Consider the following 26,795-nt stretch of genomic DNA (forward strand, 5'->3'; position numbering starts at 1 on the left):
CTTTTTAATTAAGCATGATCTTAAATAACAATGTCTAATACTCTCTGTTCTCCTAATTTTACAATAATTATATAGTTTGCAGAGTTCGATCAGATAATGAAGTCTGATCCGGATCACTTGGCAGAGCTGGTTAAACGAGTGAATCGCTGGCTTATCTGCAGTCGTTGGAAAAAAGTTCAATGGTGTTCTCTCTCAGTGATTAAGTGTATGTATTTTTATGTTTTATTAAATCAAAATGTTTCTTAAAAAGACAGAAAAACAATTATTATCACCTTGAAATGTGGCCAAGGACACATATAGCAGATGGTTACATATGCAAGTCCAATCAATGATTTCAAAGCTGGTGAGATTTTTCTTTTTTTTGTGCTTTGTGTTAGGTACTTACAGGGGGGTTACAGCCGAGTTTGTACGAAGTGGGGCATACAGGCCACCACCAGTCTCCCATGTCCAGTCTGCTTGGGTGCTTACCAAAACCTGGGTAAACACCCTCATATAAATAACCAGCTACGACAGGTCTTGCCAGGAAGAGTGTTCTGTATCATCAGGAAAGAGGAGTGGTTCCACCCTTAGCTGGCAACATAGAGTCACTTGGTTCTGGGAAGTGCCTACACAGAGGTTGTCATCTCCAGACAGAAACGGCATGTTTGAAAGTGTTGACATGAACTACAGGACAAACATCTCCACTCCAGCAATTACTACTCATCAGCAAATTAGTCCCTGTCACTGTTGATATGCAGTTTCCAAGTTCTTGGCCTGCCCCGTTTATAGAATCATAGAATGGCCTGGATTGGAAGGGACCTCGAAGATCATCTAGTTCCAACCCCCCCGCCACAGACAGGGACGCATCCCACTAGACCATCCAACCTGGCCTTGACGTTTACTGTGCAGAGTAGCAATGAAGTGGTGTGGAACAGAGATTGGTGCTTGTGGTGTACTTCAGTTAAGATGTGTGGGAGATGTGGAGAGATCTGATGCAGAACGTCAGCAATCTATAAAAACACAGAGGGTGAAAAGTATGCATTAAAATGGGGAAGGAAAGCAAAAAGACCTCATGCCAGTGCACACACAGCTTTGCTTTTGGACTGGCACAGTCACACTTCTACATCTGTCACTGGTCGGCTATTATTTTTTGCTACTCATAGTGGTGCAAATAGAATTTGTGAATTCTTAACATATATGTTTAAGATATCAGAAATTGTAACAGTAAAATCTTTTGTGTTTAGAAATTAATTCCATTTAGTCTGTTTTTCAGAAAGACAGGACAAAGTTTGTCACTGTGTCCAAAAAGTAGAAACTTAGGGAAATAATATTTATGTATTTTACTTCTTTGTAGTGTTTTATGGGAAATTAGAAGCTAAGTTTTTTTTCCCAGAATAAAGCTGAAATAGATATACAAGAAGTAGAGTGCAGCTTTGTGACCACTGAAGTCTAATGGTTAAATATACTGTGTTCACAAACTCTGTGCTCAGCAGATGAATAAAGGCAACGTGGATCCTTATATTTCCTTTAATAGATATATAGAAACTGCATTTATTGTTACACTTCTAAAATACTCAGCACATGTGCACGTGCCCTGTGCCTTGATTCTCTTATTTAACTTGCCTCCTGGTCACAGTCATTTGAGTCTTTAGATGGAGTCTGTATTAGAACAACAGCTAGAGGTTTTGTTTGATGGGGCTTTTTTTTCATTCTGGTGTTGTAGAGAAATGCTCTGCAAAGTTGCAGCCACTTTATTATCTCTAGCAGATATTGGCTTGATTACTGTTCAACACAACACTTTGACTTCAACTTAAGTGTTTCCTGCTTGCTAGATCCCATGACTTTTAACAGAGGTTGCTGATGTTTATGAACCTGGAGGGAGGTGATGGTGCATGTGTGTGTGCACACGTGCTTCATTGTTCCTGTCTGTTTTGGGTGGGAGCCTCTATGTCTGGCCCAAGATTGTTAATTCTGCTGTCCACTGTGTCTTAAATGTTGCGGTTCCAATATAGAACAAGCTCTCAAACACGTGGAGTCTACATATGGTTTTGAACTATGAAACGTGTAATATAGGAGTCATGTTAAAATGTATAAAACATTGAGATGATATCTTCTGTGTCTTTACAGTGACAAATAAGATAAAATATCGAGCCTGTGCCTGCATTAAAATACAAAAGACTATTCGTATGTGGCTTTGCAAGAGAAAGCACAAACCACGGTAAGAAGATATTCCTTGACTGAAGAAAATAGGTTTTAAATAATATTCTCTCGTGACTGTAAAAAGCAGAGATTTACTATTGAAGGAGACCTTAAAAGTTTCTGTGTTCTCTTTCCCAAGGATCAATAGACTAAATCCGAACCTTTCCTAAGAGATGTTTATATAGCTCTTTGCTCATAAAATCCTTCGGGGGCAGCCTAGTTTTTAGAAATCCTTCTTTTAAGTCTGTCTAAATGAATTTTAAGCTCATTAATTTTTATCCTTTACCCATTCTTTTTTTAACTTAGAAATAATTTTGTTTTACCTTTCTTTCTCCTTTTGAAATTAAATAATTCCGTTAGCTGACTGCATAGAATAGTAATGGAAAAAAACACTTCGGTCATTAAGCTCTGCTGACATCTTTATGTTGTTTGATAGAGATCCAACTCTGTTCTTCAGTAGTGGGCTTCTTATAGAATTTTTTCCTTTACATCCTTTAAAAGTCGTATTTCATTTTGAACCTTGGCATTTCTGACCATTTTCCTTTATTTTAAGCTGTTTGGTAGTCTTTAATTAATTGATTTAGTTTCTACTTTTTATATGTTGTTTTTTGTGATTCTGAGTTCCGTGATTTCTGTTTAGGAAGACTGACTGTAGAGTTGTAACTTCTGTGCATATCCTTCAGTAGTTTCTTAAAAAAAACTCCCAAGTTTTCCTGAATTCTTCCCTAGCCTTGTTTTTTCACTCCTACAGGGTCTAATGACTGTGTTCCCTGCTGTGTTAAGTTTTATCTGTTTCAGTCCCATTAGCTTTTTGAGTAAGTGGCACTACTCAGCCTTTATCCACTTCAGTCAAAATTCTTTAGTGAACTAAGCATTTAATATTGGGGGGAAAAAAACCCCCAAACCAACATTAATTCTCAAAATAAAAAGGCTTTTTTCTATTTTGAGTCATTAACTGCTAGTCACTTTTAGTTACTTTGTGCAAAAGGCTACATTAATTAGTTACTTGGTGTGATAATGTTTGAATTTCAGAAAAGAGGGTGAGTTTTGTCAGAAGGCATAATTTGTCTGCCATCTTCCTCTTCTGAGTGAGTGATTAGTGGTAGTTTTAAAAATATCACCTTCTAAAAACATCTCAAGATACAAATAAACTGCCCTTCCTTCACAGCATTGATGGCCTGATAAAAGTGCGTACACTGAAGAAGAGACTTGATAAATTCAATGAAGTAGTAAGTGCCCTGAAGGAGGGAAAAGCAGAGACAAGCAAGCAGGTCAAGGAGCTGGAGTATTCTATTGATGCATTAATGAACAAAATTAAGGTATGTGATAATAAGGAGAGAAATAGTTTCTTATCACTGGAATCTTTAAAAATCTTCACCTAAAGTAGAAGGCCAATGCATTTTTCTTTAATAGAAAAGGTACTTTACTATAGTGGTCTTAGTTTTCATTCACTGGGTAAATCCTGTTTAAAATTATTTGTGAGTGTAACCTAAGTGAATCCTGAAACTAGGTCTATATGTCTATACTTTGGTATTATTATCTGTGTTTCAAAATGGGCACTGAAGAATTTAAAGCAAAAATGCATGTCGATATTATGAGAAGTATTGTCAATAATTTGCTTATTGCTTTTATTATTGGAATAATGCATATTAGCAATATTTTAACTTCACCAGGGCTGAAACAGACAAGCCCTTGTCACAGGATAAAGAGATTTCTGTTCCAGTTAAGAGGTTTTTCAGACTTGGTAGTAAAGAAAATTCAGCTCACTGATTATGCTTCAGGGTCTATAGTTCTCAGTTCCATACCACAGAAGTAAAAGACAAAATGAAAGCACACTGGCATTTATTAATGTTAGAAAAAAATGGGTTTGTTGAATTCTTGTTTCATGCAATATTACAGCTTCCTTAGTGTACCATATTAAGATCTTTTTATTTAAAATCACAGTTGAAAAGATGCTAGAGTTAACCTGTCAACTTAGAGTTCTCTTTTCTAATAAAAATAATATAATTTGATTATTGCCATGATACACCCTCAGAAAAGGTCAGCAAACATCCCATATTGCAGTTTTAGTAATATGATATGAATTGTAAAATGAAATTAAATTGTAGCTATCAATTAGGCTGGAAAATGTATGTAGCAAAGGCTATTTTTTAGAGTATTTTCAGCCTGTCATTTGCTACTAATGCCTTTTTCTAGAAAGTTAGTCACAGCATGTCCCAATATTTTTTCTGAGTGCTAGCAGAAGTAGTGAGAAAAATATTATATTCTATGACATAAGAGGCAGAGCTGTAAATAACCACTATAGCAGATAAGAACACAATGCAAAATGGACATGGACAGGCCTTAGTTTTCATCCTAGCATGGTAAGAATTAATTTCTGTTACTTAAAACTGCAAAATTTAAAATATGAAGGCATGTTTTAAAGAGAAGTCATGTTTAATTTCAGGCGTGAAAAGGAGATTACTTTTATGGTTTTACAGGAGAGAGGACAATAATGAATCCTCAGGATTTCAGAAAGAAAGAGAAAAATGGACTCAAGCTTCCCCACCCTGACGTGTATATATATATTATATTATAGTGCTCAGTGTTCTCATTTCACTTAATATTATTTCAATAGACATTTTTAAAAGCAAAGTATAAATGCAAAAGAATATAATCCCCTTATTATTTTTGCAGACCACTGTAATGACTAGAGAACAGATACAGAAAGAATATGATGCTTTAGTTAAAAGCTCAGAGCAGCTTCTGAGTGCACTGCAAAAGAAGAAGCAGCAAGAGGAGGAAGCAGAGAGGCTGCGACGCATCCAGGAGGAAATGGAAAAAGAAAGAAAGAGGCGTGAAGAGGAAGAACAGAAACGAAGGAAGGAAGAAGAAGAAAGACGTCTGTGAGTCATGAATAAGTTGCTAGTTATAGAATGAGAAGAAAATAGGAAAGGCTTTTTAATGAGGTTGTTTTTAATAGCTGTACACATAGAAAGTTACTTGGATTGTATTCCTGTTGTGCTGTGCAGTGTGGAAATGTTTCCTTTCCCAGTGGCAAGTGTTAGAATAGCGAATGGAAGAGATGATATGATGTAGCTGCAAATACAGATGAACTTGAAAAATGTCTTGACTTTACATGTAGTGCCCTGTTATCAGGACTGTACTGACGTCTGGATTACCATTCAGTTTTATGGAAGATACTTTCTATCTCTCAATGTCTCATGTTCACTTGCATCATAACAACGTGTTTTCATTTCCTTCTCTTCTTTTGTAATAGGAAATCTGATATTGAGGCAAAGAGAAAACTGGAAGAGGAAGAGAGGAAAAAGAGGGAAGATGAAGAAAAGCGTATTCAGGTTAATATTTTAGCTCTGTGTGGTTTTGGCTTTTTTTTGTTGTTGTTCGTGGTGGTTGTTTTGGGGTTATTTGTTTGTTTTGTGTATTTATTTACTTATTTTTGAATCTTTTTTGCAGCTTAGGTTCTCCACTGAGTCTAATGGCTTAATTTTATAAATGCATGTCTCAGTCATTCACCAGTGTTGCTTTAGTAGAAAATGTAAGGCAAAAGTCATGAATAGGGCATCCCAAGACAGATCACCTATTTCTAGTTCACGTGCAGCTGTTGGTCTTCTGAATAGAGGTGCATCTGTTTTTAAAGGGATTTGAAAGTTATTTTAAAGTTAAAAATACACAACACTGGAGAATTCTAGTTAAGCCTTTGAAGTTTTTGCAGATGTTCCCTGTCAGCCAAGTTTGTCACTTTTACTGGGAGTCACATCTGGATTCGGACCCGTATGCAAAGCAGTGCCTATTGCAAAGTCCTGTAATGTCAAGTGCAGAATATCAATGAAGTACTGTTTTAGTGCTATGGAGGAGTAAGCTATAGTGCTCTGTATCATTTGAATTTTAATGATTCTAAAAACTTCTGAAGACTAGTTTTCATAATAGTGAACAAAAAGCTTAGTGTATTTTTTTTAATGAGTAATAGTTATTTGGCACTTTATTTGAATAGGTAATACAAGTGGTGGACAATAATTACTTGATAAACTATATGGAAACCAAGGTGCAATCTGTAGCAGTTTCATTTTTCTTGGGTCAAACTGAATACTGATGCTGTTAATTTTTCAGTTCTGTAAATTTTGCACATTTTTAAAAGCTATTAATATACTACTTAGCATATTTTTCTAATATTGCTTATGTAGTGTTTTGGTTTCAATTGGATAAGGTTAAAGATGTCTTTTTATAAAATAGGCTGAAATTGAAGCTCAGCTAGCTAGAGAACGAGAAGAGGAATCCCAGCACCAGGCAGTGCTTGAGCAGGAACGTCGTGACCACGAACTTGCAATGAGAATTGCCCAGAGTGAAGCAGAACTCATCAATGATGAGCCTCAGCTTGATTTAGGATTGCGCAGGTATGGGGTTAAGTAGTTACATTTTTCTCTCTTTTTTTTTTATTTTATTTTTGCTTCTTCCTATCCTGATCCATTTGAGAAGACTACACTCTTGCTGGTTTTATGTATCGTTGTATTCAATAAATGGACCTCTTACGTCAGTGTACTAGAATCTTTTTCAAATTAACTTGTGAAATTTGTTAGAAAGATTGCTTTTGCTTAAAGACTTTCTTCATTTTGCATCTTGCTACATCAGTAATTTTGTAGTTGCTTGTGAACACAATTGCAGTTCTCTTTTTGAGTTCTGACAAGGATGGCAATCAATTTAAATTCTGATTTTTATGACTCATTTAAAGTAGGGAATGGAATTTCTTCAGTGGTAAGTAGTAATAAAATACACCTTTTCTAGTACTTGATGATTTGGCTTGTACAGTGTTACTTTGGGGGGGGGATTTAAACAAGAATCCCTCTTTGAATGCAGAAATAATAATAATAGTTATTTCTGTGTCCTGACTGGTAAGTTTTTTAAGTGAATGAATATATCTAATATAGATGTATTTGAAAATTAAATACTGTATTAGCTTCATTTTGTGTGAACTTTTGATGTGTCATAAGAATTGCTAGACTTTTGGTATAGAGATCCACATTACCTGTCTGCAAAGCAAGAGCTCTTCATGTGTAAAAAGTGCCTTACAAGCAACTTAGAAGTTCCAGTAAAGATGGTACTTACTGGTCAAATTGCATAAACGTACCTATGAGCATGATCACATAATTGGTGACTTCATTAGTACTAGTCTGCTCAGTTTGTTGTTGAAAGAAGGACTGTGAGAAAATTCCCTGTGTTTCCATGGAATTTCAAGCTCCCTGATGTGTTTTCTTTGTTACCTAAATTTTATCTAGATGTATACTTTTTTTTTTTTAAATAGCTGCATGCCTACTTGAGGTAGGTGGGTAATGTTTTTTGTCATGTACAATACTGATTTCTAGATGCTTCCAATAAAATCATTGTTGTCTTGCCCTCAGTTATACAGTAGCTGTCACCAATAAGACTAACATGCTTAATGCATAGAATCATAAAATGGCTTGGGTTGGAAGGTGACCTTGAAGGTCATCTGGTTCCAATGCCCCTGCCATGGACAGGGACACCTTACACTAGACCAGGTTGCTCAAAGCCCCATCCAGCCAGGCCTTGAACAGTTCCAGGGGTGGGGCATCTACAACTTCCCTGCCCTGAAACAGGGCAGCCTGTTTCAGTGCCTCACACCTTTCCCTGTTTGGATTTTGGTGCAATACTTTAAAGGTAAACACTTTAAAGTCACTCCAGTGTTGGAACCTGGCAGAGTTCTCTTAAATACGAAAAAAGGGAGGCAATAGACAAGAAGGGCTTAGAGAACTCAATAATTTTTCTGTCAGTGAACTTCAAATCTCCACAGTGTTTCCTGCTGCTCATGGGTGATTTTAGTATTTGTCTTTCTTGTATAATCCCAGAATGGATGATGAACTAACCATCATCATAACTCTTTATGACCGCCAGTTTCTCTCTGATGTGTAGTGGTAGGAGACTGAAGTCTCTTTTGGATGATGGGAAAGTGCTGAATGGTCTGAACAAGTTAGCATAGCGATGTAAATCCTTTGATAATACACAAATCTAGAAAAAAAATAGATTTTTCTGCTTAAGTGGGATTTCTTTTTGTCTCATTGGCGAATTTTTTCCCCCTACCGTTTCTAAAGTCTACTTCAAATAGTTTTAAAAGCACGTTCAAAAATTGATTAGAATGCTTTTAATTTAATCTTTGATTTATTTTATTTTGGTTTGCTTAAAACCAAACTAAAACATTCCCCAGGCCCCAATGTCTTCTACTAAAATCAAAGGGTAGATTTTCACATAACTTCAGAAATTCGCTTAAATGTAGAAACTAGAGGAATTCTCTGAAATTAAAACTCTTTATTGGTTTGAACGAAATACTAACTTAATAACTAAAGCATAAATTCTCAGAACTTATTTTAATTGATACCAATCAAAATTTTACTAAAGTCTGAGGAAGTTACATTAAGCCATCTTCTGCATTTGAGACTTGCACATTACCATATGATACACTAAAAGCAACCTTTTCTGTTAAAGTTCTGCTGTAGTAAGATAAGGCATGTATCCCTTCATACTAAATTCATATAGTATACTCGTTCTATGCTGTTTTCACACAATTTTGTAAAAAATCTTTTCATGCTTACACATTGGTGTGAATAAAAGGGTATTTTGTCTTGTATGGTGCTACCTGTGGAGTGAAAAGAGTAAGAACAAGGTGATTTTATATGCTTATTTTTAAGCAACATGTGGTACCTGTATGTTGTCATATTTGAAAATGAGTAACCTCTACTTTATTCTTTGCTACCCAATACCTTGCAGCATTCATCATTAGTTTTTATAGATATTTAAAAGTACATAAGTATTAGCAGTTCCTTTAAAAAATATATTTGTTGGCTTCTGTCAAAGAAGAAAAGTTACTTTTCTGGCAGTAGATCCAGCATTTTTATTTGTGCTTATTCTGTGTGGGATATGCTGGACTTCTAGCTGCATCCAATTTTATTACTCATCCATAGTTTAAAAGGATGTGTAATAAGGGTTTTATGGCACCTAGGGGTAAATTAACAGCAGTACTTAGCACTTAAGTAAAAAATAGGTTAAATAATAGATATTTGCATTCAACTGTGTAATGTTTTTAATTTATGCGACTTAGTGAAAGATACAGTATGGCATATGACACCAAAAGAAGCTAGTCACAGAGAAAGTGGTGCTAGACTATCTGTTCTGTGTGTTGAGTTGGAACAACCCAAAAAAGTTTTAATTTGTAGCATATTTAGTGCTACATATGTGCACCTGTAGGTTTCTTGTATGGCAGTTAAAACTCAGAGTCTTTTCGCAGCCTTGCATGAAGAAGCATCTGTCCTGTTCCCAGAGAAGCTGCACGAGGATTGCTGTTATTTCTTGTGATATGCTTATCCAAGAAAGAAATGTATCAGTAGCATGGCTCAAAGTCTCTGATTTTGAAATGGTGGGGGAAGTTTTCAGCTGTGCATTTTTTCCTGATTATAATTTAACTTGTGATTAAATGAGGAGGGGGAAAAAAATCCTGTTTCTCAGTTAAAAAAAAAAAAACAGATGTGAAAGAGCAGGAAATACTATGACCCACCTTTTCCCACTTCAGATTATTAGAAAGTTAACTGGGAAGTAGTCTATCTAACATATATCTTCTATTTGCAGAGCCAATGGAAGAAAGCCACAAATGACTGCGTATGGCATTTTTTTGCATTCGCATGCTCCAATAGAAAAAACTCCCCTACTAATTAATTGAAAAGAAATTGATATTGTGCTCTTGTATACTAATACTCCATAATAATCTTTGTTAACATGCTTCTGTAACCTCTAAATCATTAATACCTTATATTCACTACTTTGCTTATGTCTAATAAATACTTTAATAATATATTATACCTAATAATATCCTATTTAAGGATGATTATATCATTACTTTAAGGTTTTTCACATACCTTCCATTTTTGATTGTCCTGTATGATTTATTGCTCTTTACAAAATCAGGACTCTGTGTGTGCATATATATATATATATATATGTAAATGGAAATAATCTAAATTAAGTAGCTGTTTTCCGTGCGCTTTATTTAACTTCAGTTTGTTTGGCAAGAACCTTTCACAGTTAAAAAGGCTTGTTTTATCTGAGTACGTTTGGTTTATGATCATTTATCAATTTTCTTATAGGGAACAAATGGCCACAGAAATGTCAGAAATATTGTCTAGGTAGGTGAGAGGACAACACGAAATGAATCAATCATTTTGTAAAAACAAATCACACATGAAATGGGTTGAATTATTATGAAATTAAAAATAATGCAATCTGGGTTTTTTCAAGTGATAAACAGATAAGTAAATTATGTCTTTCCGATAAATTTACACTATCACCACCTTTATTTCAACAATTATTTTTCTACGATTTTTATTAATTATATTAAAAAAAAAGGTATAGTTCACATACTATGATATTTTGTGTAATTTTGTTAATGTTTTTCCAGCTTTCTTCTCTTTTCACCTTTGCGATAATAAAGCACTGGGCTCCACCTCTTTCAAAGGCATATTTCTACAGATTCAACACAGAGTTAATGAAGTCAGTTATGTCAACGTAATTGTTGGTGCTTTTAATAAGAAAATATTCTAAATATAATTAATTTCAAATAAAAGCAGTTTTGAAAATTACCATGTTAAGAGCATATTAAAATGCCTCTTAAGACATCTAAACAAAAGACCCTTCTGAGATTTCTTGAATGCTAATGCAGGATTTTGTGCACAATGCAGAAGGAAAGGAGAACACTGGTTGAGGTCTGAATACAGTTCTGCTGGAACAGTCTCACACTAGCTGGTGCTAGAATACTAATTCTCCATTCAAAGAATTTGTTATAATGTCCTCCATATTAGTGAGTAATTAAAAAGTGTTTCATGCAACTTGAGGATGGAAATTACCTCATTTTCTGAAGCTTACATAAGAAGCAAAATTGTTCAGAGTTTTTAAAAGTTAGGCAGTTGTTAAACAAGCTACTAAGCTGTATTTATATAGTCTGAAGATGATCGATTTCATGTGATTGATGAGTTTTCCATTTGTAGCATTGATAATTGGAAATGCAGCTGTTAAATAAATTGGTTTCTTGCAGTGGTATTTCAAGAAAAGGAATAAACCATGTTGTGTGTAATTAAGTTAGTATGCAAATTGAAATGGCCAGATTGCATTGCATATATTGACATAGTTCCATTCACAATGACCAATTTTTAATGTACAAAAAAATGACAAAACTTTGGGGCAAAATCAGAAGCTCTGCGTTGTGGTTGAATTCAAAATGCAATACTTCTTACTGCATACTTGTTAAACTGAATTTTTCTCACTTTTCATACACTGGAAACTTTTTACCTGAGACTGATTTTTTTAAATTTTTTTTTATTTTTAAAGTCTGAAAATATTGTTTACAATACATAACTCTTGGACTGAGCAGTGAAGACTAATTGTCAGGTGTGATGCTCCTCTTATTGCCAGACTGCTATGCTGAAAGTCATGTAGAAAACAAAAGACTGATCTGCAGAGTGCAGAGCAGTACTGCAATAGAAAGACTAAGCCATTCAATTGGATTAGGATTCTTAAAGATTACTAGTTTAACCAGAGATTGTATAGCCTAGTTCTGCTGCTCTAAATTATGTAGCAAACTCTTGAAGTGGTGGGTAGTGTTGCTAAATAAGGAAAATCCTTAGGATTTGTTAAATTAGGTTCAAGAAGTTTAGACACTAGGCAGTGGAAAATATTTAGCAGCAATCCTTTAATGTCCTACAGGTATGCCAACAATAACAAAATATTAAAATATATATTTTGAAGGAGTTTGTCCAGTTATTTGTTTTACACTTATGAGTAGTGCTAAGTCAGAGCTAATTTTTTATGTCAGAATTCTCATGTACTATAACTGGAAGCTGTGTGTTGAGTCAGATTAGTAGTATGAGTAGGCATTATTAAACTGACACTACAATAAAACTAGTTTTAATTATATTGAAGAGATAGTACGGTTAAGAAGAACATTTAGTTAAACAGATTGTTTTATTCTATGAACTTTTGCATTTGTTGTCTCTGCTTTCAAAACTGATGTATCTGCATAAAGAAATTTTTCAGGTTATAACAGGTGTTTATAACCTGTTAATTAAAGAGGGAAAAATAAACATCAAGGTTCAGAGTACCATGAGACCTTTATGGAAAAATAAATGTTAAAATAGTATTCACTGGATTATACTTACTGTAATAATGTACCAGTCCCACAAAGATATTATTGCACAAACAGACCTTCAAATGAAAAGGCTTGTTTTCTTCTGGTTTTATCTCCTGTGATTTTTTAATATGATATTGCGTCAAGAATTCTGCTATCCTGCTAAAGATCTAGTTTCTTCTGAACAAATCCTCTCAGATCTCAAAAGATAATTCAATTTACTTTCTGTTCTTAGTCATGAGTGTTAGTGGAGGTTGGTAAAATCATGTGTGTGGTTTTGAATTTCTTAGTGTTCAAGTGTGCTGATCATCACTGAACGTTGGAGTGTTTTGAACTCCTTTTATATGCAAATAATCCATGGGAAGTTTGCCATTCCTAAGGGAGGGTTCTTCTACTTCTTATCCATACCATGTTTATGGAAAAAAAAATAAAATTCAAGTTTATCTTTACATGTAATGTTTGTTTTGTACATGGAAACCTTGTACACGCTTTTAAAGATCATGGAGATTTTAGTAATAATTTCTCACTTGTATTTGCTGTTGACTTTCTTGTATATTACCTACATGATGAATACCTTTGGCCTTTGAAAAAAATGGGTTTGGATGACTCTATACTAATCAGCCTTTCCTCTGTGTGGTATTTTTTACCTTGATATTTCTTGAGGATTCATATCCTTCCCAAATAAATGTTACTGTTCTCAGACAACCATTATACAATTAATATAGAAATAATTTGATTTCTTCTCTCAAATTAGGCTTTTTTTAAAGACACAGAATATTTCATCAACTTTTGGAATAAGGATTTTGTCCTAATCCAATTTTAAAGAGCAGACGAAGTGTCTTTTCTCCCTTCTCCTTGTTCTACTTCGGAAATATTTTTTCTTGTCTGTTTTTTGAATGGAACTAAAAATGTCTATGGCTATTCTTTGTTGTCTCTTTTCTGCATCTTGGCTAGTACTAAGTAAAATGTACATCAGTGTGGGATGAGATACACAGAGATAGAACATACACCTTTTCACATATAAGCACTATTAATGACAATTCCTTTTAATCTCTAGGAGGCCTGTCAGATGACTATGTGATTTTGGACATAAAATATGTTTTAATTTTCTCTTAGTAATATGAACATCTTGAAAATAATGTGGTATTTTGCCTTTAAATTCAGTCTGTTTGCTACTGATTTTTGTGGCAATAAGAGTGATGCAGTGTTGATCATGGGATCTCTTACAACAATTCCTGTTTAATACTTGAAAAAATACATATGTATTTTTTAAATAATCTTAGGGGTCCTGCAGTGCAAGCCACAAAAGCTGCTGCTGGTACTAAGAAGCACGATCTCAGTAAGTGGAAATATGCAGAGCTTCGCGATACAATCAATACATCCTGTGGTAAGTGGAATATTTTCTGATTTGAGAAAGAGGTCAAGTTGCAGTTGCATGTTACTTTCTTCCTATAACACTGATAAAAACTTTATTCAGGTTTGAATTAATAACAAATTAATTTAAAAAATTCTGTTACCCCAAAAGCAGCAATAAATGAAGCTGTTTACATATTAAGGAAACAATTTCTTTTTTTCCTCTTTTAGTGATTATATATTTATGATAGTAAACTCTTGGACCATGAAATATGTATTATAATTTCTTAAATAAATTGTCTCAGATTTTTGTATTCCCACACAGGGAATAATAGTTATTGTGCTTTACCTGGAATTTGTGTGTTCTAAGAAATCATTTGCTATCACTTCTTGCTGTCATCAGATCACAAAGAAAGCAAATATGTCATATAAAGCACAGCATAAAATATTTTCTGTCTTGGATATTCAGATTGTTTGTTAATTTTTCCAACTTCTTTTGGGAAGCTCACAGTTGGGGCATTAATTGCTTTTCCCCCAGTCTGAAGATAGAAACAGATAAGAATTATTCCTTTATTAGATACTACTGTTTCTTCCTGTTTCTCATTGAAAGCAGTTGGTTAACTTCTGATTTAAGATCCTTCTATTTTTCCCTGAATAGAAATTGGAAACAAATCCATTCTCTTATGCTGTTTTTACACATGCAAGACTGGAGCAATGTTTTCACCTGACTAGGTGCTGCAGTAATACCTGGTGCTCACGTGTTCATCCCTAGTGAAACCAGTTTGGGTACTCTTAGATGACTAAGGAAAGAACCTTGAGATCATTCAATTTCTTTGTATAATGAAATTCAGCAAAATGAAAATATGCAAGTATATATACCTAGATATGAGCAGTCATATTGCTGGTTTTCTTTTTTACAGTTGCAGAAATAAAGTTCAGCAGTGAAATTTTATGTTTCTGTACTGCTTGTCTTGTGATAGTGTCAACTGGCAAATTTAGTGAACTAAGAGTTTTGTCACATTTCACTGCTCCAAATCCCCCAGTACAAAGCTGCTTTGGGGATTGCCTTTACTCTAAAGGAAAGGATACATAGAATTCTGAGGTAATTTCTGGATCATAAAATACAGGCCCTGTGCTGCAGATAATGAAGTTTATTATATTACATTTTAGCGTATTAGTGTTACAACTTGATCTCAAATTATATACCTATCAATATAAAAAAGCATTTAATAAATAATTTTTCTGATTTTTCTCACTCATCCCTTCCCTCCTCATTTTTGGGATAGATATTGAACTGTTGGCAGCTTGCAGAGAAGAGTTCCACCGAAGGCTAAAGGTGTATCATGCTTGGAAATCCAAGAATAAGAAACGCAATGCAGAAACAGAACAGCGTGCTCCCAAATCAGTCACAGACTATGGTGAGGAGAGATAATTTTGTGTTTATAATCACTTTTGTGGCCATATTCTAAAGAAAACATTTCTAGAATCAATTTTGAGTTTGCTAGGTTGAAGGAAATTCTTGGGGGTTTTAAGAGTATTTTTATGTCTGTTTAAGGTAGCTACTTTGAAAAGATGGAAACTGGCAAATACTTTGCAGAAATTAAAATACTTTAATAGACCCAGATAACTGTGTTGAGTAGCTCTCCCTGAAACATTTTCTTGCATCCAAGTCACATCCGTTAAAATTTGTTCTTGATATAGGCATTTTTGCTAAGTGTTCATTGCTGTGCTACTTTATTATTTCATAATATATAGCTATTTAGATATAAATATAGATACTTTTAAAAGGTGCTGATTTATCATTTACATCATGGTAAGCCTTACGTACATTAGCTTACATTCTCTTTTCAAAAAATTCTGTGAGTGCTGATATTGCAATTTTTGCTTAAGGGATTTTGTATAGTCCCTGCTTTCTTATTAGTCCTTCATTCTGCTGATTTCACAGATGCATGTTTATTGTCAAAGCAATGTACTAATGAGAATAAGTGACTGCCTTTCAAGCTCATCAAGAAAGTGTAGGAATTGCCATGTTTAATACTGCCAGACTGAAAATTCCCTGCCCAATTTCTGGAGTGCCATTTGCAGAATGGATTGTGTTCCTGCCATACAGTTGAAGCAAGAGGCAGAGGAAAGGGAAGATGGAGAGAAAGTGCTGTCCCCAGAGTCCCCTTAGCCTGAGATTAGAGCATTGTCCTGGGACATGGAGGATAAAGATCTCAGGGAATACAGGTGCCCTGCTTTCTCTCAGTTCATATATGAAGTTGTCTCCTTCCCCTTCATTCATTTACTGAGTGTGCATTGCTTGAGAATTTGAGGTTTTCGGGGAACTTTGGTACAGATATATGGCAAATGAAATCTGAACCCCTGGAGAAGATATTACTAAAGAATGGGTCCTTGTGACTGTGCCCAGTAATGTGGTTTTAAGTGCTTAAGAAAACTAATGACTGAAAAGGCAGGAAAAGGCATTTGAAGCACTTCTGCAAAGCGGTAAATTGCTTTGAATTTGAGTTCACAAGTTCTCTGTGGAGCTAAATGGATAAAATACATATTCATGCACATTGTTGCTGATGGGAAGTATCAAAGAGCAGAAAATCTTTGGATTTGTGCACACAAAGCTTGGAGTACTCATGTTCTCATCCCATGTATTCAGACATTTACAGCAGTGGTTCTCATTGCATATTTTTACTTTTCTTGAAATACGGCATCATATTTGTGAAGAAAAGAATATTGTGGTTCAGAAGAAATTGATGGCAACCTATAGAGACTCTTCATGTCAGAATGATTCTTCCTATTCCAAATAATTATACTACATGGACATTTCACATCTATGTATTATAGTGATCTGAGCAGGTAGTAAGAAGGGATTCTGATTTCCTGGGTGCTAAAGCTAAAAGACTTTCAGGTGTCAGTAGATGTGTGCTTCAAATGATGCAGTTTCTTCTTTCCATATCTTCATTGATGTAATACAATTTTACAGGTATCCTTTAATTAAATAAATACATTCAGTATAGAAGCTAAACACTGGTTTGTATATTATTATTGGAATAGGCAGATTCGATATTCCGGAGGTTTGGAAAATTTTTTGTGGCAGAAATATCAAAAATGAAAAGTACTACATTAATTGACTAGTGGATTTGTCACAGCAATTTATGCTTAGCATGTATACGACTGAGTTTTTGTGACTGGCATCACAAATTATAGAAGTAATAAATTTCAAGATTAAATTCTGATGAAAACAGAAGTACAAAATTAATAGAAATACTTAGTATCTGTGTTTATTTTGCAACTAGAATTCCCAGTTGTGTATCATCAGCAGTGGTGAAAAATGTTGAGGTAATGAAACAGTAACTTTTAAAGGATCAGCACTTTTATGTTTTGTTCAACATGTAATATTTGTTCACAGATTTTGCACCATTTTTGAGCAACTCAAGTAAGTGAGGAGATGGTTATTTAAGCTAACCTTGAAGAATAGGAAGACTTGACAGCTTGATACTAACATTAATTAATCCAGTGTTTTGCTACACTTGTACATAGAATTTAATTGTGAAAATAATCTATTTTACAATTTGGCAATGTTATTCATTTGATGATAATTATACATTATTCTAGTAATTTACAAATGTACTTGTCTTCATGAAATCCTACCCATTTGAGCGGTAGTGGGAAGGGAGAATGAAATAACCTTTTTATGTGGGTTATTTGAAGATATAATCTCCCATTTTTTTCCATACCCCCTACAAAATAACTTGTTTGTTCTAATATTTTTTCAGTGTTATCGTATGGCTTTTTGTTGTAGCAAAACTCTGTAATCAACTTAATATAACAGCTATTTTCCTAGCACACAAACTAACATTCAGGTGATGGTTTCTTCTGAATAAAGAAATTCAATTCCATAGCACTGAGAAACAGAGGCTATATTGGCTGCTTAGTGTTCCTGTCCTCTAGATTTGCTCTTGGATTTAGATATGCACAGGGGTAGAAAGGAGCCTTAGCAATTATTATTGCAGTGCAAAAAGTATTTGACAATACTAAAGCACTGATCTGCTTGGATAGGTGTTCAGACAATTTGTAGAAAATAGTATTAATTTCCTATAAACTGTGTCTTCCTGTAAGGTACATGTTTTATCAGAGTTGATGTAAAAAAGTAGCATTCACCTGTTAAAATACTGGTTTTCTTCTTCTCTTTGTTTATGCAGACATGGGGGAAAAAAGGGTATATGTTATGGATAACACAGGGGGTTTTTTTAAGGTTCACCTCTTCAGGCTCAGAATAACTATTTTTGCTTGAATCAAAGCAGAAGAAATTTCAAGTTGCAGTTGCTGGTCTATATTAATCTTGTTCGTGATTGTAAAAATACATTATTAAAAGTGATTGTTGTTTTTCATAATAAATATTAGCTCAGAAATTATCTTTGCTGCTCAGTAGACACTGAACAAAAATGTAATTCACTTCTAATTTTTCTCTTTATGCTGAAACATGCAACTGTTAATACTGACTCTCTTTTGTAGAGATGGCACAGATCCACATTCAGAGTTTCTTAAGCAGGGTATATGTAACAGTGGTGGTGTAAACCACTAAAACAAGTTCAGTACCAAATTTTTGCAGGAGGCAGTTAGTATAGGAAAGGATCTTGCTTGTAAGAGCATTTACTATTTAAAACTAATTATGACAGTGTATACATACCATCAGGAAGTTGGATCAATTGATCAGTTAACATAGAGAGAGCTTTCATTTTAAAGAAAGTTTCTCTCTGGAAACTGAAATGTGTGGAACTCAGAGAGTCCAAAAATGCATATAGAAAATATTTACCAAAAATATATATGAAGCTTCAAAAAACTTCATATAACTCCATCCCCTTTAGAAGTTTGCTTGGTTGATCTTAATGGTCTGAAATAAAGAATAAAGTAGTTCTGATGCCGGAGTTTAGCACACAGAAATCTAGGCAGAAAGTTATGTTTGGTGGCAGCTTTGTGATAAGCAGTATTTGTTGTCAACATTTCTATTAACAAATTAGGAATTTCTAACAATATTATACACCTTTCTGTGTTGACTGTCAAAAATCTTCAAGTGATGTTTTGTGTTTTGTAACTTTAAATGCTTTACACTGTGATCTTGTTTTACAAAGAGATTGACAGAACTAAAGCAGTTACTGATGAATGTTTCTGGTTTGTAAGACATTTTATATGGGAAGTTTTACTTTGAATATTGATTTAAAGCAGAGTGCATTATTTTACTTGCTTTGTTTTGTCTAAACATTCCATTAAGCAACACATAGATAAAATAATTAACATGAGCCTTTCCTGACCAGTGTTGTAGCTGTCGTGATTAACAGAATGCACATTATATGAGATGGAAGTACTTTTTAGGTTTGATGAGACTTCAGCTGACCTTGAATTAGAGAGAATCTCTTGGGTTTTGGGGGTTTAGTTTGTTTTCTTGTTTGGTTAGTTGTTTTGGTTGTTTTTTTTTTTTTTTTTTAGATTTGCTGATTAATCAAGCAAGTAGTAATATGGCTTTCTTGTTCTCTAATTTTTTATTTGCTTATTTTTGGGGCTCTCTTCTGTATGATAGCACAACAGAACCCAACAGCCCAGCTACCGAGCAGACAGCAAGAGATCGAAATGAACAGACAACAGCGTTACTTCCGCATTCCCTTCATCCGCCCCGCGGACCAGTACAAAGACCCCCAGAACAAGAAGAAGGGTTGGTGGTATGCACATTTTGATGGGCCATGGATTGCTCGACAAATGGAACTTCATCCTGACAAGGCACCCATTCTCCTTGTAGCGGGTTGGTATTGAAAGCAAAATTCAAAACTTTGAAAAGGTTCAGAGTTGGTAAGTTACTTTAGGAAAAGACACTGAGGATACAAGTTTCCCAAGTTGTATCTTCTTTTTTTTTTTTTTTTTCTTCAGCAGTTCTTATCTGGGCAGAATTTGAGGATTTGGGACTGTTCTTAATGGCCAGACTTTTCAGAATACCATTTGGCCACATGTTCTGCTTGTACACATGCTTCAATTTGGGAAGTCAGAGATAGAGTGGGAGTTCTGATGTAAATATTTTTATTAAGTGCCCTCTGATTATTCTGAACTGGAGACAGCATGAAGATAAAACATCACAATTTATCTGGGAAGGTTCTACTCATCATTGTATTGTTTTTTAGTTAGCTTTGAAAAATTACAACCAGTTTGTATCACAACAATTTGTGCATACGTTATATTGTCTTTCCATAGTATGAAGCTAATAGCAAACTGGTGCTTTTACCCTATTTATGCTACCTAATGTGGGAGAATAGCTTTTTAATCTTAAATGTTTAAAATAAAAACTAAATATTGCAATGGACAGTAGAGATTTGTCTGGTGGTGAAATATATCCAGCTTTTCTGGAGGATAATGAAAGGGGGGGAAAACACTGGAGAAATGCTGTTTATGGTTCTGTGTTTTTGTATTTAACTTAGAGACCAAGGAAAAGTCTATAACCAATTTGTTTCTCTTCAGTTATACCTTACTACCAACAAAAGTTTGTTTCCTGCAAATTATTTTTAATAGAATTTCTTACACCAACTGTTACTATTCAGTGTCAAAGCCCATAGCTAAAAGTAGCACTGCTGTCATGAGTACCACATTCAATGGATCACCTATTAAAAACAAGATTATAATTTAGTGTTTGAACTACACCCATCATTTTGTTGGATTCCCTACGTTAGTCCCATTTGGTAAATGCTGTTTGTTTTGCATGGGAGGCTGACAGTTAGTTGGTCAAAAGTCTGGAGTTCTTAGTTGCTTTGCTACATTTAAACAAATAGTAACAGCAATTTGCTGTGAAATGGCCTAAAACTGAAAGTGTATATAAAACAAATGCAGTTGTCAGCCTGTAATGGATTTCAGGAGAATATATCAAGATGCTGATCTTTTCACTTCTTTTCTTTGTTCTTTTTTGCTTACTTTTTAAGCACAACTTTGTCAATTGCAACATGTGATACTGGTTTATTGTGATACCTCTGTGGTGCTCTGTGTGTAACAAAAAAACCAAACCAAAAAATATTTATCTGACAACTTATTTCCCCATGAGCTCTGAAACCTTTTAACAAACAAGAGCTTCAGAGATGGAATCTAATTAACAAAGATCTAATTTGTTTTATGGGACTTTTGAATGATGTTTTATTTTTCCCTTTACCATTTCAGGTAAGGATGATATGGATATGTGTGAGCTTAATCTTGAAGAGACTGGGTTAACCCGAAAGCGAGGTGCTGAAATTTTGCCGAGACAGTTTGAAGAAATTTGGGAGCGCTGTGGAGGTATCCAATATCTTCAAAATGCAATTGCAAGCAGACAAGCTCGTCCTACGTATGCTACGGCGATGCTGCAGAACCTGTTGAAATAAATTGGCATTTTGCACAGTAGTGTTCGAGATGAGAACCCTTGCCTGTGATACAAAGGGAAGAGTTCCTCTGGGCAACAGAGGACGTCAACATTCTATAATCATATTAGAGATGTTTAATATAAAGTGAACAGGTTTTATTAATCACATGGTTTGTTAATTTGTACTTTATGATGTTTAATTTGTGTAGTGAACTTTACTAGGTAGGAGGACCTTGAAGAAACTTCAGTCAGTGTAGTTTGTTGCATTTTGTTTATATGTTTTATTTTCTTTAACAGTTTCTGTTAGAACTCTTAACACTTCTAAGCAATCTGTCTTTACTCGGGTACATATTACAAAGAACTGCATTGCAACCACCTTTTTATAAAATTCCTGCTTCAAAACACTGAATAGTTGGCTTCAAGTGGTCTAGTAAAGAGGATATGCTATTTCTAATAACTGGAATTGTGAGGCCTTAGCTTTGACTTCTGTTACGGAGAAGTTGGAGTATACTTTTATATAATCTGAGACATTTTATGTCCTGATTTGCAAACTGGTTAGTGTCTGTATTTAGTATTTTTTTTTTTCAGAACCTGATGGGAAATTCTCCTAAACTTGAGACCCATAAATTCCTATTTAATTCATTCTCTGTCTTGGTTTAAGAGAAATGGTTTTCTGTACATTCTCAGAAGAGCATATGTATCAATATAGTGTAATATTGGAGGTCCTCAAAGAATGTACTGCCCATTAGGGCTTATACCACTTCTTAGTTTCTTTCTCTTTTTTCTGTTTCAGTAGAAATTTGGTTTAGACTTATTTTTCTGACCGCATTTCCATTAGGAACTCTTGGACAGTTTGTTTAGCCAGGTAGTGTAATTTCAAAATATTATGCAAAATTGTCCAAGCCTTGTATCTGGAGGTATATAAGATTAAGGATAGGATAAGGGAAATACGTTCAGCTTTTTTATGTCAGTATAACTTAACTGAATATTGAGGCCTGAGCCTCAGACATTGTGTTTATTTTAATTGTAACAAGATATACAAGGTCTCTACCTTTTGTTAGAGTGTGTAAAACATTGGTCTAATAACATAATGCATCATCTTAATACTATGTGCTAATTAAATAGCTACAAATTTTAGTATACTGAAATACCATAGCGATTTGGACACTACTCTGAGCTTTGTCATAATCTCTTCTGTCAAGTTTCATAGCTTGTAACAGTTCCCTTATTAAGCAGTTTGTTTGGGGAGTTTTTGTGGGTGGGAATCGTTAATTTCATACAGTTTTAAGATGCATCTCTTTCACTTATGTGAACATTCTTTTACTATGCTGGCCAATATTTCAACAAATTAAACTTGACTATTTATTATCTCTCTAATAGGAATTCAAAATGTAAGTAGCTTGATGTCCAGTTACTTATTTAACCTGATTCAAAAATGAAGTCTTGCTCTTTTAAGTGACAAATTCTGTTTATACTATAAGAAAATTTCCTCAGTCTTTACTCAGTTTGAAACCTCTTGGAAATGTTAGTTTTCTAATGCATAAATATACTTAATAATTTTCAAGAGGTACAGTTCTGTAGCACAGAGAGAGTTCCTGATGCTGACCTTAGACTGTGGTTGTATGCCACAGTCTGCTTGTTGTTATAAATACACTCCTTACAATAATACTTCTGGAGATATTCAGCAGTAGTTAACTCTGTACTGACCCACTGCATCAGGGAATCTCAGCTTCTGCTGCATACCCACTCAGCCTCTTGCAAACGAGGAAATGTTTTAATTTTACCCAAATTCTTCACTAAAACTATAATTTGTCTGGAAGATGAAAGCAGAGGTGCATCAGACTGCTGGCTAGCAAGTTGTGTGCAAACCTGTACAGTGTTGCATGAATTTAAAGGTGCAGCTTAGGAAATTTAGGTTACTGGTTTAATGTGTTACTGCATTGGAACCGAAGTTTCACAGCTTCCAGTCTCTGGAAATTTAGCACTGCAGGAAACTGTGCTCGCTCACGTGATCCCAGAAGGAAAATCATTGAACTGACCTGTGTTTATTACTGTCTGGATTTAACTGCTTGACTTAACATGTTCAGTCCCAGTGTATGTGTGTATATATATATATGTGTGTGTGTGTGTGTGTGTATATAAAACCATGGATCTTATGAGACTGAACATAGTAAGCAAGGAACCTCATTACTTAAGTGTGTGTCTGTTTATACACATATATACGCTTAAATATTTTAGTAAATATGTGTGTAAACATACCCGTGGGGAACTTAAAATGAATAAAATTAACTGAATTTTTCCAATCTGTACCTTTGATTATGCTAGGATTACCTTGACTGGCATCAGAAAGAAAATTTGTTCTTCAGAATGGGGTGTGTGGGAATTTTTGTTAACTAAATGACTAAAAAATATAGCTATTGGGAAAATAAAATGGACTTTCAAATTAGTGGAAGAGAGTCTGGTGGTTGGACGTTCTCAAATGAGATATTCCCACCTCTCTGCAGTGCTCCAGAAGTATGACTGAGGCAAGCTGAAGATACATTCCAGAAATCCTAGTTTGCACAGTAGCAGGCTGCTTTTTTTTTATTATTTTTATTATTATTTTTCTTTCTCTGCACAAAAAGCAGCATCTGCTCTTAGTTTTACTGATCTTTCTGTGCAACAAAATTAATTTTCAGTTAGTTTCAGACTATTTTATTTTTTCTTACATGTCAAGCAATGTTCATTTGCTTACAAATTATTTCTGTGATCCCATTTACTGTGTCAGATAATTATACAATTGGTTGATTTGGAGAGCAAATAAAAAAAAAGGGGGGGAGGGAGTTCGACTGTAGTATGACCTAATGCCCTTCTGATCTGTGGTTATAGAGAAAAATTTAGTTTGTTTTTTAAAGCACATTGGCTGGTTCTCTCTGTGTTTGATTTTTAAAAAAAAATAAATTCTTCCTGCCTATCAGTGAACCTGTTTGTTATAGTTGAGATCTGCCTGAAACAGTCCACAAAACAAAGGAGAGGAAGAGAATCACCACACTAGGCTACATTCCTGACTAGGTAACCCTGAAATATCCATTTTCTTGAGAATGCTACTTTGAAGATCATAAGGTCGTTAAATACTTATCTTTCATCCACTGAGAAGATTGTTTTTCTTAACTTAGTTTAATCCTTTGGGTTTTTCTCAAAAATCTTTATTTAAAGTTTTTAAATGACCTCCTAATACTGTACTGAAAATTAAAAATAAAAAATAAACACATTCCATGTTGAAATCTCACTTGTATCTTCTTACCATTTTGTCTTTGAAGATTTAAAGCATAATAAATAAGGGTAAATTAAGTTATGAGAAGGGTAAAAGGATTTCTGTGCTGGAACTCCCTGCTGCTTTTCTATCAGATGTTTTTGATGCTTACTTTTCAAAGTTTTACTTTAGTGAAAGTTTTGTCTTTACTTTCTAAGGTAAGTGTTTCTCCAAAATGACATTCTGATATTAAAAAATTCTGATTTTTTTACTTTTAAGTTTCATCCTTAATTTCTCAGTATTTATTAAAACAAATATCTTTACTTTTGTTACTATTTTTTAACATTTATTGCTATCTCTTTCCATGTATCTATAATTTGCTATGCTGTGTATTCTTTGCATGTGTTTCATTTTTCATGACAGTTAGTGACTAGTGAAACCAATTCTACTGCTTTGAGTTTGCATGCTGCAGGGGAAACTTTATGTCTGAGATGGAGAAGTTTTGTGGGTTTTGCTTGTTTGTTTTCCCCTTAAAAAGAGTCTTGGAAAATGTTCTTGTCTTAAGGGCCAGATCAGAGTGGTAGTTTTTTGACATAAAAAGATTCAAGTAATTTGGGCTTTGTTATCTAGGAAATGTAATTTTGTTTCACTTTCCTTATGGCTTTTATCTCCAGCTGTAACTTTACATCCGTTTTAAGGTAATGTGATATGTTTTAGTTTGAGATTAAAGTACCAGTTCAATTCCCAGTGAAATTTTCAAGTAAATAGTTTTATTATGTTTTATTGAAATACAAAAGGCTTACGTCCAGCAAATATATTTGGTAATTAATAGTTGAGAGTGATAAATACAATCATGAATAATCATTATTAAAAGACACATTTTAAAACTACTTACTTTTTAATCTGGCTAGTGATAACTAGTATGACTTGAAATACACTAAACACATACAAAAATACATTTGTAATGGAAAAAAGATGGAATGCTATCAGCATTCTTAATGTATTCTTAGCTTACATGAGCAATAGTGAAAAGCTAACATTTGTTGGCAGGGATGACTTCCAGTGCCCTGCAAGAAATATTTTTAAAGTAGTTTTAATCTGAAGTGTTACTGGGTAAAACCACATCTTAGGCTTCTTCTTTATTTTTTTTTCCTACTTAAATAAAGTAAGTAAAAATACTATTTCAGCTGTAGAAACTCAACCTTGTATTCTTGGTGCTTTGCCTTCATTCGTACACTATCACCAGTTTTGGTGGTTTTGCAGGCAAATCCGTGCAGTTAGTTGTTTGGAATTCGTAAACAGTTCTTCTGAGTGTACATAATAAGGTAAACTAAAGTTCAGTCTTTGCTGTGGTAACTGCGCGGTACGAAGAGAGAAGAATTGTTGCTGAAATCAGCTGCTGTCCCAAATACACAAAAGTTTCACATCTGAATGAGGATCTGTCATCCAGAATAGTCATGAACTTTGTCAAAGCTCACTTTGAGCTGTAAGTACGACTTCTGGTGTGCACCAAGCAGGAAACAGTGCCTGAATATTGTACAACACTGGTGCAGGATATAAATATTATAGATATACTCAAGAAACAGATGCTCAAGGTAAAATAATGCTCATACTTGAATCAAGATTGTGGATTTGTAGTGCATAAATTAATAAGCCTACAAAATACTTAAAGGCTGCTCGATTTCTGCTTAGATTTCTTCTACAAAAACTGACAGTAACTTCTCAAAATTATTTGTGTGCATACTGAGTTCAAAGTGTACACAATCATGTGCAATTCTAATCTACTTCTTACCAGGAGGGTGCTTGTGAATGTAAATACCTTGTTCTGAAAAGATGAAACTCCAGGTATTGTGCCTCAGCAAAAAGTTTGAAGTCTTAGGATAATCTGATAGTTTCACTGTCACCAGAAATTAAGCAGTTAAGTGTATATGTACATATGTATAAACAATGTTCATAGAAACCCTTAAAAAAATTAATTCCAACTTGTGTGTGATTTGCAATGTTAGCATTGTAGGGAGAGAATAAAGAAGTTCCCGGATGCTTTTAATGTGTCCTTTGGTCAATGACAGTTCGTATTTCTGTTCACCACTTACATTAGTGTGTGTAAGGAAGGTTAATAAAAGGGTATGGAAATATGGTGAAGTTCCGTTGACAAATATTGAAAAATGTCATATTTCAGTAAAATCTGTTTCTAGCACTCGGCTCTTAAATAAAACAGTTAAGACCTGTAAGCACTGGATGCTTAATGCATGCATCTTAACAATTATGACTTCCTACCAGGTAAATTTTAGACACTGTATAATAGCTGCTCAACTTGGTCATGTTGCTTTTCTTCAGTAAAATAATTTTTTTAATGTGTCCTGATTTTAGAGCCAAAACATTATATCTTTAGGAATCCTTGAATTTTTTTCATGTGCATAATCATCCTGAAGTCCAGCCTTAAATAATGCAGATCTTCTTTTTTGAATAGCTGTAAGAGAAAGTCTTGT

General features: G+C 34.3%; 2 protein-coding genes across 8 annotated transcripts in view; one reads left to right on the forward strand and one right to left on the reverse strand.

Annotated features, from left to right (window-relative positions):
• The window catches only part of MYO6 (myosin VI), a 107,259-nt gene extending 82,917 nt beyond the window's left edge, over positions 1-24,342 (forward strand). For 3 of the 5 annotated variants that reach the window (XM_051778008.1, XM_051778007.1, XM_051778009.1), the window contains exons 23-34: positions 76-205; positions 2,107-2,197; positions 3,347-3,497; positions 4,855-5,063; positions 5,438-5,516; positions 6,412-6,572; positions 9,811-9,840; positions 10,326-10,364; positions 13,642-13,745; positions 14,998-15,129; positions 19,284-19,502; positions 20,897-24,342. In XM_051778008.1, coding sequence (XP_051633968.1) covers positions 76-205; positions 2,107-2,197; positions 3,347-3,497; positions 4,855-5,063; positions 5,438-5,516; positions 6,412-6,572; positions 9,811-9,840; positions 10,326-10,364; positions 13,642-13,745; positions 14,998-15,129; positions 19,284-19,502; positions 20,897-21,096 — 1,545 coding nt within the window. In that variant the 3' untranslated portion in view covers positions 21,097-24,342. Of the gene's footprint in view, positions 1-75; positions 206-2,106; positions 2,198-3,346; positions 3,498-4,854; positions 5,064-5,437; positions 5,517-6,411; positions 6,573-9,810; positions 9,841-10,325; positions 10,365-13,641; positions 13,746-14,997; positions 15,130-17,114; positions 19,261-19,283; positions 19,503-20,896 lie in introns of those variants that run through there. The other 2 variants (XM_051778011.1, XM_051778010.1) reach the window with 2 other exon arrangements.
• A 553-nt stretch (positions 24,343-24,895) lies between these two features.
• Positions 24,896-26,795, reverse strand: part of IMPG1 (interphotoreceptor matrix proteoglycan 1) — a 57,459-nt gene continuing 55,559 nt past the window's right edge. For all 3 annotated transcript variants that reach the window (XR_007902852.1, XM_051778034.1, XM_051778033.1), the window contains one exon: positions 24,896-26,776. The gene's annotated coding sequence lies outside the window, so the exon portion shown is untranslated. The remainder of the gene's footprint in view (positions 26,777-26,795) is intronic.

The sequence above is a fragment of the Manacus candei genome, unplaced genomic scaffold (assembly GCF_025592945.1).
Source record: "Manacus candei isolate 608988 ecotype Guabito, Panama unplaced genomic scaffold, ASM2559294v1 h1tg000011l, whole genome shotgun sequence".
Taxonomy (NCBI): Eukaryota; Metazoa; Chordata; class Aves; order Passeriformes; family Pipridae; genus Manacus; species Manacus candei.